At 33.1% G+C, this 12,387-nt stretch overlaps 1 protein-coding gene and 1 pseudogene across 1 annotated transcript; one reads left to right on the forward strand and one right to left on the reverse strand.

The window, feature by feature from the left end:
- Nucleotides 1-3,027: 3,027 nt before the first annotated feature.
- LOC137811600 (DEAD-box ATP-dependent RNA helicase 1) lies at nucleotides 3,028-10,618 on the reverse strand. The gene is made up of 8 exons (XM_068613399.1): nucleotides 10,337-10,618; nucleotides 9,765-10,254; nucleotides 9,391-9,524; nucleotides 8,313-8,487; nucleotides 7,930-8,117; nucleotides 7,437-7,641; nucleotides 6,532-6,637; nucleotides 3,028-3,259 (listed from the first exon to the last, which is right to left on the reverse strand). Exons 1-8 carry the CDS (start codon nucleotides 10,447-10,449, stop codon nucleotides 3,183-3,185), a joined length of 1,488 nt encoding a protein of 495 aa, XP_068469500.1. The 5' UTR covers nucleotides 10,450-10,618; the 3' UTR covers nucleotides 3,028-3,182.
- Nucleotides 4,899-5,631, forward strand: LOC150029131 (uncharacterized; annotated as a pseudogene).
- Nucleotides 10,619-12,387: the final 1,769 nt, after the last annotated feature.

Genomic DNA, 12,387 nt, shown 5'->3' on the forward strand with positions numbered 1-12,387 from the left:
CTTTTCCTTGTGGATAAGCTTCCAGTGGGACCTACATGGTATGTGTCAAAATCTGGGTGGAAATTTGATATCCATGGAGATATGGTTTTTGTTTGGAACTGTTCTTCCAAATATACACTTTTTTGGGGTTTAGTAAAGGGCTATTTTAGTAGCCATGTTGCGTACGTGATAGGACATGGGTGGTGATGGGTGTAATTGGAGAAATTTTATTCATACATTTGTTTGTTTCATGGTGGTTGGTTTAGCCTTTCAACGTTTCAGACACTGATTATTGGGTATTGAGTTGCATTGATATTGGAGAAGTTTGATTGAACGAAGAAAATGGATACCAAGTGTAGCATCATAGTTAATTGGCGGTGAAGGGCCATGTGCTCAAAATGGTGAAGATATTATTTTGTATTGTTTTTGGTTGGATTAGGAAATTTCAGGTGATTTTTAAATGTTACTTTCAGTAAATATTAAAAAATCTCTTCCTAGTTTCTCAATTTTAATATATTGTAAAAGTTAATTTGGATATTTTTTTCTTACATAATTTTTTTTCCCATTTAGGAATGCGAGACACAATCTGATATTTGAAATCCTAACAATATTCTTTTAAAGTTGTATTATTGTAGGGTGCATCAATTGTTCGGTAGCATAAGCCAAGTCGATAAAGTCATAATCAAATTGTGACATTTGAGTTGTTACACTCTAAAGTAAAAAATATTACACCCTAACTATCAACTTAACTTTTGGCCTAGTGATAAGTGTTCAACCCAAAAATTGGTATCAAAGTGAAGGTCACGAGTTTGATTCCTAGTGGGGCAATTGTTTAGAGGAAAATTGTTGTAGGTTGTCAATTATCGCATGGTGTAGGCCAGGTGAGTCGAGTCACAATCGAAGAGTTTCTAGTGAGACAATTGCTGAGGGGAAGATTATTACAAGGTGCATCAATTATCTCGAGACCTAGGCCAAGTGAGCAACGTCACAATCGAATCGTGACACTTAGACTATTATATTATTGAGCAGAAAGAGTTCTGCTATGATTATTAGCTATAACTTTTGGGCTAGTGGTAAGCGTTTGATCCAAGGCACTTCCCCTCAAGGAATAATAGTAACCCAGTTGTATCATTGTTGTTATCACAACGAGACACTTGGCTGAAACACTTGTTATAAAGATTTTCAATACAAGAAATCCTAAAATATACGACTCTTCACCCACTTACGTGTTCATTTTGTTGGGTTCTTGATTCGACACCAATGAACCATAAATATTACATAAAAAGACTATGACATCATCTTTAACCCAAAACCTAACATGATGAATTTATGCGTCTAGGTCTTTATTTTTTATTTAATGTTCATCCTTTCCTTTCCTACTCAATGAAAAACCAAACTCTTACTTAAATGTTAAAAACAAAAAAAATATGTAAGACGAAACTCATACTTGAATATCAAAAACAATAAAAATAGTATCTTAAAGAATTCATATTAATTAAGACATTAAAATATAACTATTTACATACATATATTAACACAATATACATATTTTTAACTATATATAAGACATCTAACTCAAAGACTAAAAATATATTTTTTTTGTAAAATTACAATAACTAAAAAGATTAATTTTAAATTAAATGAAAAAAAAATGAGTTGAATTTGTTGAAAAAATATTTAAGTCACAAATTCAAACTTAACTGGTGTGTTACGTTTGCCCTTTGCACATGTGTTCGGAGTATTTCTTTCTACATTTAAAATTTATTGCTTTAGTTCCTATTTATTTTAAAATGGATTTAGAATATATATTACAAAATAAATACAATTGACCTAAAAATGGTTTTGACAGTGTTTATCAATTCAAAATCTTGCATTTGACTAAATTTGATTAGACGATTTATTACAATAAAATTAGAAGTTTTTATACATAATTCAACCCTTCATTCTATTCCTGTGTATTTAATCTATCTTTCACACGCATTTTTTTTTTTAATATCAAATATCAAGAAAACAATAATAATTATATAAATCTAAAAAACAAAGCAGAATTTGAACAATTGAAAGTGAAAAATTAAACAATAAATAAAAGTATTAAAAAAAAATAGAAATAATCAAATGTCAACCTTAGAAACTATTGATTCAAGAAAACTGAGGTTTGGTTTCCTGAAGTGAGAATGATACGAGTCAGTACCGGATTCTCGTTCAAAACAAAGGCAATATAACAATTACCAATATAATCAAGATTATGTTAAGAGGAAAAATACCTTAGTTATTTAAGTGAATTTTGGGAGAATGAAAAGTTGTATAGCAAAAGAAAGAAATAAAGACTTTCCAAATAAAAAAAACTAAATCAAAGAGAGTAATAAAGATTAGTTATTAATTTAATTATTAAACTATAAATGTTTTAATAATTTAAAATGAAGAACTCTAAAAATGAGTCAATGCAAAAAATCTCTATAGAAATCAGCACAGACTTAGACAATGCTCATAGGAAAAGGGTTTTTTCTTCATCCTATTTGAAATGCACACCTTAATCAGTTATCTTTTGTTTGTTTCAAAGGTGTAATGCTTCCTTGAAATGGTATTTTAATGAATATATATATAAAAAAAAGATAAAGATTAGTTCCTGTATTCTCGTCATTCAAATGGATGCTTTAACTATTTTCTGTAAGTTTATTAATTCGTGTGTTCATCTAATTTAAAACTCGTAGTTAACACTGCTCAACCTTTGTAGGCTACTTAGTTCTCCATGGCTTGCTTGCACATTTTGAAGGAAAACCATTTTCAACTATAGTTTTACGGGCCAGAATCATAATTAATAAGTGTTTAACTATAGAATATGTTTTGCATAAAATTTATATATTCAATATATATAATGCGGTTTATCGCGTGATTACGAGCTCGAGCAGTAACTCATTAATCCAGTATCTTCACTGGATTAATAACTGGTAACCGGAAAAGCTATCTCAACAATTACATGAATAGTAGAGTACATTATTATTATTATTATTATTATTATTTATTTATTTTAAATGAAAAATAGCAAGGTTATAATAAATAATGATTATTAAATAAAACAGTAATAAATATGATCCTAAATGAATCATAAAATATATTAACTCCAGTAGAGTAATAAAATAAATTAACTCCCCTATCTGTATAAAAATCACTGGCAGCCATTCCTGTGAAATTAACTCCCCTATCTATATTCTTCTCTTTTTGATCTTTGGACAGGACTTATCCTTGGGTTCCCTCCGACAGTCCTTCAATTTTGATAGTGCTGCCAACAATGGAACATATCAGAGACTTATGCATGTCTGGTTTGACATCCAACACAATTAAATGAAACATCTATTGTAAATTCAAAACAGCATAAAGAAAAAGGTCTCTCAACCTAACCATTTTGTTAAGACGAAGACAATTCACTCCTAATCAAACAAAGTCTATATATGAGAATCTTACCTAAAGCTATCAATGATTTTGATGACAACAAATAATACCAAATTTTTGTTATTTAACGAAGTTTGTAGTGTGAAACAAAAGATAAAAATCCATAATACAATATGTGAAACAAAAGATACAAATCCATAATGCAATCTAAAGAAACGGTGGACTATTAAGTCCAGACAAGTCCCAAGATATGCTATAGATGAAAGCTATCAAGACCAATCGAGTCTCGAGATGTGAGCTATCAAAGATCAGACGAGGTGCCAAGTATGCAAACTACAAGACCAAAATGCTTCTAACTATATAAGATGACATTCAAACATAAACTCTTTGGATGCATTCTACATGCATGATTGTCGTATCCTAAGAAAGAAGTCTCATGCTCTCCAAAGAAGATTTTAACTCATGCACACCCTAACCTAAACTTGTATGCTCATTTTGGTGTGGTCAGTATAGCAGAAGTAGCTACAAATAAAAAGGTCGTCCTTCACCAAACAGAATGTTCAACAATGAAAGTTATCAACGTTAAGTCAAGTACATTTTAAAAAGACTTTGATACAAAGGGAAAAGCAAAAGCCCTGAATCCCAACAGTTCTTTTTGTGATGCAAATAAATTGAAGAAACCCCATGCTAATCAAAATTGTTGAGAACGTTGAATGTTGTTGAAGTTGTTAAACATTACTGAAAAAAAGATTCAACCGATCTATACACGCCTTACATGATTCATATTTCTAGCTTTTAAGTGATTTTGTAAAAGTTCGTCTCCTAGACTTTATTTCATATCAGATTCTCTTCTCCTCCCTCTCGTACATTGTATTTGGTCTATCAAAAGTAGTTATAAATATGAGATTAAGAGAGGGAAAGCAACATTCTCTAAAATTCAAATTCCTTTGTATTATTCGCAAGTTGGTATTAGAGAGCATCGATCTCGCTCTGCCTGACTCTATCTGGCATGGTGACTGTTCTGTGCTAAAGTTTTGTCCTCCAACGCATGGGTCTGGTGTGCCTCGAGGAGCACGACCCAACCCCGATGGTCACTTGTTCAAATTCCGACAATATGCGGCCACGTGTCGTCTAATCGTCACCACTACCCTAGCACATGTGTCTCACGCGCCGCTTTCCAGTGCTCAGAATCTTCTGAACCACCACGGTTTGAGTCGTTGAAGCATTCTCAACCCATTTTCGCCCTCAATTATTTGTTTAGGGTGCCTCGAGGAGCACGATGTAACTCCGATGGTTGCTTGTTCAAATTCCGACCATATGCGGCCATGTGCCTCGATTTGAGTTGTTGAAGCATTCCCAGCCCATTTCCGCCCTCAATTCTTTATTCAAGGACCATTGGGTGAGTTTTCTAGTGTTGAACATAGTTTCTCTCACTTGAAACCCTAGGTCTCTCTCTAGAATCCCTAGGTTGGTCATTGTTCTTCTTTGTTGCATTACTGGACTGTGTTTTTGCCTTTACCTTGTTCAACATGGGAGTTCAATTCCACCAGATCAAATTAAACAGTGGAACGAAACTTATTCAACTTTGTGCTCTACTTTGGCAATCAGTAGAACCCAACATCTTGACCACTCTCAGGTCATTCAAAACATGTAATTCCTTTTGGAGAAAGGCCATAAATATTTTTGTGAATGATATCCAATGTCTCTACGATTCCGCTAATCGATTGACTTCTCTCAAGTAGCCTAATAATGACATTATGTCTTTTATTGTTGAAGCCCAATTAGTAATGGAGGAAATGAAGATGTTCCTGGATGTTTCGTGTCCTAACTCAAGAATAGAAATATTAAAGAAATTACTAAATCTTCTGCAATGGGAAAGGAAGTCATGGAACTAGAGGAGGACGTGGTGGTAGAAGATGTCCTCAATGCACATATAGTATGAGAATAGGACACACCCAAGAGAACTATTACTCTTTACATGGCTTTTTTGACAAGACAACCAATATTTCCAAATTTGGAGGTTCTGAGCCAAAGTTCGCTAATGAAGAATATCAAGAATATTTAAGATTAAAATCTAACAACCTAGCCCAATCATCTACAACAACTAGTTTGGCAATAGCTTTGATTTCACAATTCGTGGAGAGTCAAAATTCATGGATAATTTACTCAAGTGCATCTGATGACCTGTGAGCATATATGGGTAAAACAGTTCCTACAAGAATTATACTTTTAAGAGATTCAGCCAATGAAGATGTATTGTGATAACAAAACAACTCTCCACATTGCTTCTAATCTAGTATTCCATGAGAGGACTAAATACATTGAAATTGATTGTCATTTTATACGAGAAAAGTTGTTGTCCAAGAAAATATGCACTGCATTTGTCGGATCAAATGATCCAACTTGTAGATGTACTAACAAAATTTGAGAGGACCTCAAATTGAATATATTTGTTCCAAGCTTGGCACATACAATTTGTATGCTCCAGCCTGAGGGGAAGTGTTAGATTAAATTGTCTAAAATAGAATTTATTTCATTTCAATTTTCCTTTTCTTCCCTCTCATACATTGTATCTAGTCTATCTAAAGTGTACATTGTATCTAGTCTATCTAAAGTAGTTATACATATGAGATCCTAAGAAAGGGATACAATCTCAATTTCAAATTCCTTTGTATTATTCTAAAGTATTTCAAATTTATCCAAGCTAGAGTTGGTTGATATCTTCTATCTCTAGCTAGTAAGGGATATAAAAAAAAGCCCAAGTTACAAATTCAGATCACACATGATCAATGGCCCAAGATCAAATTCAAGCTTTCAAAATAGTCTAGGACTTTCTTTTGCCATGTTTTTAGTGAGCTGTATTAGACTGTAATTTTTTTCTCCTAGATTCCATCTTATCCTTTTGAAGAGCTGTAATAATTCTAGGCTATACATCTTTCTTTTCTATTCAATAGTGACTCAATTAAAAAGAGAAGCTTTCCACCAATACTGTCTCTGCCTTTTTGTCCCTTTATCCCATATATATCCATATTCGTTATAGCACATGAAGCTACAAGCAATGTCAATGGCCTACTGAACTGATGTCCAGTCTATCCACCCACGACAATGGTTGAGAAAGGTGTTTGTTCATTACACACAGAAAATGGGATTTAAGATATTTACCTGATTGGTAGGTACTATGAAGTTCTTCAATCAAACGGGATGGAACAGTATACTCAAGAGAAGCACTAGCCTCAGCCTTTTTCATCAACTTCTTAAATCGTCCAACCTGGAATGGGACAATTGTTGATAAGAATAACAAGAGTGATTTAGGAAAACAATATTCATACTCTAGTAATGACAAATTACATTAGTGAGTCACAGGGATGAAAAATTATCAACATAAACTCAACTACAGAATGATAATTATTTATTCAAGCCAAAGCAAATTCATTTAATTCTTTTTTATAAAAAAATTCAAAAAGATAGAGAAGAATACAAAGAGCCAACCAGATAAGAGATGCTTCTTAAACTTATTTACAGGAAACAAAAAACACAGCTGAAGAAAACATCAATGAAGCACCCAACGATAACAATAGTCATAACCCACTAAGTGAGTTTGGCTATTTGAAATGCACCATGTCATTGAACTAGGTTAAAAATTAAATTCTCAGGAATATTATTCAGCATCTTTGAGAAAAACACCACTAATCTCTCTCTCTATATATATATATACACACACACCTAATCTATATTAGTGATCATCTTAGTCGTTTAGCGAGTAAAAAAGTTACTAGAAAAAGAAAGAAATTGTTGAATTTATTTGTTAGTAAAAAGAAAAACTACTAAAATATATATATATATATATATATATATATATCATACCGAGCATAAGCTACTCACCTAATGGCTAATCTATCCTAGAGATCAACTTAGTTGCATAGTGAGTAAAAAAAGTTAATGGAGAAAGAAGGAAATTGTTGAATACTCATTACGAAGTCGTAATTTAGCCTCTTCCATGGCTCAAATGCCATAAAACTCAATCTAGCACAAGCCAGAACCATGAATGAGACAAGAGAACTTCATACCTCATCGTTTGACATCAATGTGAAGCAACACCCAGTCTGGCCTGCTCTTGCAGTCCTGCCAGCTCGATGAACATAAGTCTTTATGTATTTGGGCATGTCATAATTAATAACATTTCTTACCCCTTCTACGTCCATTCCCCTAGTCATTGCATCAGAAGATACAAGCACTTGAAACTGCCCTTTCCGAAACTCATTCAGTGTCTTGCTGCAGAGAAGTAGCATTTTTTTGTCAAAACACTGGCATGTATAGTTTTCAATAAATTTGGGATATATAGCTATTATTTCAAAAGTAAGCTTTAGTAAGCCTTTTAATATAAGTTGTTTCAAACATAATAAGCTAACCTAAAGTAGAAACTATAAACACACGACTTTCCAAAGATGAAAATGTCTTTCAGAACAAGTTTCGCATAATGTCCAGTATACAAGGAGAGCATTCAGCTCAAAGTTTAAAACTTTAACTAATTGTTTAGAGAGCGAGCTAATCAAAACTTACCTTCTTACACGTTGATGTTGATGACCAGAATACTCCTTGATATCAATTTGCAGATCTCCAAAATAGTTTAGCAATTTGCATAGACGATGTGTTGAGTCCACAGACCTTGTAAAAACTATGCATTTTTCTTCTCCCAGGGATTTCAAAAGGGCAACCAAGTACAGGGGTTTGACCTTTCTTTCACATATCTACAATACATAAAAATTTAAAAGCACAAAGGGAACTTTTTCATTATAACCTATAAAATTTTAAATTTCGAAAAAATTAAATCTAGTAACTAGCTAGCTATAATAGATGCCAAATTTATGGTGACAAAGGCTCAAGATGATCTCCATCACACCCTTTAGAAATTTAAAGAAAAAAAATCCTATGCAATGTCATACCAGTTTGTATGATTCCAAATTTTTTGGGAGCCTATACCGCATTTTGCCAGTGCTGAGGAATAAAGGGTGATGCATATTAAGCTGAACAAGCCTCCCTGGGTCTCGAGTTAATGTCGCAGATAAAAGCACCTTTGCCAGCCTAAAGTGAGGCCTGAACCCGCTCTCAACTCTACCACTACAGAAAAAAATCAGTCAAGCAAAAGTATGGTGAACATTCATTTGTCTATTAAATGAAAAGATAACAAAGACAACAGGAACTATAAAAGCAACAATTAAAGATACATTTAAGTCTTAATACTACACTTTGACTATTAACGTGGTAAAAATGTTAAATTTCAAAATCAGTATGCCAATTACAATATTAGTCTTCCCAATAAAAATTTTAAAAATTGAAAAAGCTGGTAACTAGTAAGACTATTAATGCAACAATACAAAGTATAAAATTTTATGGCAATAAAACTGGACATATATTATTATTAAATTACTTTCTGAATATTTTGATATAGAGAGATAGAAAGAAGAAGAGAGGGGAATAGGACAAAATAGATAGAAAGAAGAAGAGAGTGTGCACTGCATTTGACTATCATTTCCACCTGTCTACATTCAGCTGTCTGGAATAGAACAGCTTAACTTATTTATAGGCAAAACTTCTATGAACTAACAACATGACGGACTAACTAACCTCATTGTCTTCAGTGTCTTATTTATATTCATGTATCAAATTTTAAATTTCATCATTAGAAAAAATTAACCAAAGGTTTAATGCTATTTTTAATTCCATCATTTAAGAAAAACAACTAACACTTAATGCTATTGTATTAATATGGATAAGAAACCAAAAATAAAAAGCACAGCTACATTTAGTAGAGGAATAAAACCATGCTTATTTTATATATTCTTTAAATTTCTTCTAATTTACATAATTACTAGCACATATTATCAGAACTTAGATCATGAAAGAGCAACAGTTGTCCACTTAACCAACTTGCTATATCCACTGGGCAACACACAATGTTATCCATTTTTCATTGATACAAACATTTCAAGGGAGATTCATTCAAACGAATTTTAAGCCTACCATGTTCTTCTGTTCCAGGGAGAATAAGGGACACCACCGTCATCATCATTATTGCTAGATTGGGTGGATCTAAGTACAGTGGGTAACCAGGACTGATAGTCCTCCCGGAGCAACCGATCTGCTTCATCAACTACCTGACACCATTTAACTTGTTAACACACAAACAAAACCACCGAAGTTAAGGGCAAAAAAATCGTACACAATGAGTTGAATTTCCAAACAAAAAGATATTTATTTTTCCTATAAATTAAAAATCACACTAATAATATTCTTGAAAGACAACAATGTTACCACATACTTCTATATACGAAACATATCATACAATGATCATCATTTCTATCAAAGAGTGTCAACTAACTAATTTCAGTACTCACAAGATAATAAAGATGTTTCAATGTGAAACCCCTAGACAAATGGACATGGTCCACAAGCCTTCCGGGGGTTGCCACCAATATGTCCACTTTACTTTGATAACAGAATGGGGAGAAAAACCCAAGATCTGAATCCTCATCATCCCCCGGTAGGTGAACGAGACTAGAAATCTCATCAGTGACGGAAGATTGACCAACAGCCAAGCCCACACACAGGCCTAATGGCAATGCAATAGCATCAAAAACCTGTTTAACCTGCAAGGCAAGGTCACGAGTGGGAACCACAACCAAAGCACGGAGGTACTTGACACGGGAAGCAGGCAATAACTTTTGCACGATAGGAAGAGCATAGGCCAAGGTTTTGCCACTTCCTGTGGGCGAGTTTACACAAAGGTCTCGCTCAAAGTCACCTAGTCCAACGATCTCTTGCCAAAGCGCGACTTGAACTGGGAACAGCTTCGAGATTTCCATATTCTTTAGTGCCGACTTTAACCTGGTGAAATTGAAAACTGTGAGAGGAATTAATTTTGAAAAACGATAAATAGCAAGATTAATGGATTATCAGAGGAAAGTACCGGCGGTCCAGGAAAGGAACCCTGCGGAGGGAGAGTTCTTCACAGCGAGTGACGTCGACGGGGTGGCGCATCCATGGTAGAACCGGCACACTTTGTTGATTTTTTTCATCCATTGTTTCACAAAAACCCTAAACCCTTTTGTTGTAATGCAACGCAAGGGTCGACGAAGGGATAGGTAGTTAATGAGTGAGACATGTCTCAGGTCCCATGGTTTTTCTAGTTCTATGGAAGGTGGCCGCACTTGTTTCAGTGAAGAGCAAGGTAACCCTTCGTTTAGTTTTTTATTTTATTCAATTCATAAAATATATTAATATAATCATTAATTAGTTATTCATCTATTTTTATATAACTTTTTTTCAATTTTACTTTTATTATTAAATATATCTCGAAATATTTTGTCATTTTATATATGAATTATATAAAAAATAAAATTATTTTTAAATTTTTAAATTAATACTAATATACAGTTTTTTTAAATATAAAAATTATGGAGGTGAGGGAAGAATATCTGGAGGTGTAGAAAGAAGCAGCCCTTTGATTGATGGAGAGATAAGGAATGAAAGCTTAACAAGATATAAGAAAGACTCTTTCTTCCTACACCTCCATACCTTCTTGTGCCACCCCCATACTAAATATGAAAATATTATTTTATCCTTTTTTTTTCACCCCCTTGGATTTGAAATAATAAGCCTATGGATTATGTAATCCGGATAAATTCCGGATTACATAATCTGGAAGTCAATTTCATATTTAGAAAAGACTTCCGGATTATGTAATCCGAAAGCTAATAACACATCTGAAAAAAAGACTTCCGGATTACATAATCCGGAAGCTAATCTTATGTATAGAAAAGACTTCTGGATTATGTAATCTGGAAGCTAATCACAAAAGACTTCTGGATTACATAATCCGGAAGCTAATTCTGAATCTAGAAAAAGACTTCCGGATTATGTAATCCATAATATTGAAAAGGGTATTTTTGGAATAAGAAAAATTTATGGGAGTGGCACAAGAAGGTATGGAGGTGCAGGAAGAAGCAGCCTATAAGAAAATATGCAACAAATGGATTGAAAAAAATAATGGATGATAGTTGAAGATGATAAAAGTAAATGGCGTAGGAGTAACTACCACCTTACCTCGTGTACACAACCCTAAAGTTGGGACTCTTTCTTCCTACACCTTCATATCTTCTTTTGCCAACCCCGTACTAAATATAAAAATACCGTTTTTTTCCTTTTTTTTTCACCTCCATACATAATCTGGAAGCTGTTTTTGGATCCGAAAGTGTTTTTGAAATTTTTAAAATCCAAAACTTTTTTTTTGCATTTGAAATAAGCATATGGATTATGTAATCCGGATATATTTCGGATTACATAATCCGAAAGTCAATCTCATATTTAGAAAAGACTTCCGGATTATGTAATCCAGAAGCTAATCACACCTCTGAAAAAAAAAACTTTCGGATTACATAATCCAAAAGCTAATCTTATGTATAGAAAAGACTTCCAGATTATGTAATCCAGAATCTTATTACAAAAAGCTTCCGGATTACATAATCCATAAGCTAATTCTGGATCTAGAAAAAGACTTCCAGATTATGTAATCCGAAATATTAAAAAAGGGTATTTTTTGGAATATAAAAAATATATGGGGGTGACACAAGAAGGTATGGAGGTGTAGGAAGAAGCAGCCTAAAGTTGGTTATGAAGCTTAATTGGGTCTCTTGACCTCTTCGTTAGTGCTCCAATAAAGATAAGAAAAAAAAGTCCACTTAAAAAAACTCTAGTAAACAAGCAACACTCACAAAAGAAATGCAAAAAGACTTTTTAAAACACTCTATTTCATTTTGATTCAAAGGTTTAGTTTTACAAACTCTTGTGACTTTTTATTTTTATGCTAACACCGATAACTCTTTGCCAAACGTACCAATTTGTTTCAAATAATAAATGGATAAAATTTGACATATAAATCTCCAAAAAGACTTGTTGTATAATTATTTAGTTAGAAAAAAATAATTATAGGATTTTTTAATAAGAGAACAAAAGTAAAGA

This window comes from Phaseolus vulgaris, chromosome 2, assembly GCF_051622355.1.
Source record: "Phaseolus vulgaris cultivar YP4 chromosome 2, ASM5162235v1, whole genome shotgun sequence".
Lineage (NCBI taxonomy): Eukaryota > Viridiplantae > Streptophyta > Magnoliopsida > Fabales > Fabaceae > Phaseolus > Phaseolus vulgaris.

What these genes read in the sequence shown, in the direction of transcription:
- LOC137811600 (XM_068613399.1), bottom strand. Translation starts at nt 10,449, where the DNA reads ATGGATGAAAAAAATCAACAAAGTGTGCCGGTTCTACCATGGATGCGC. An exon ending in GTTCCTTTCCTGGACCGCCG is followed by an intron (nt 10,255 to 10,336) that starts GTACTTTCCTCT and finishes CAATTTCACCAG; the next exon opens with GTTAAAGTCGGCACTAAAGA. An exon ending in CAACATCAACGTGTAAGAAG is followed by an intron (nt 7,642 to 7,929) that starts GTAAGTTTTGAT and finishes ACTTCTCTGCAG; the next exon opens with CAAGACACTGAATGAGTTTC.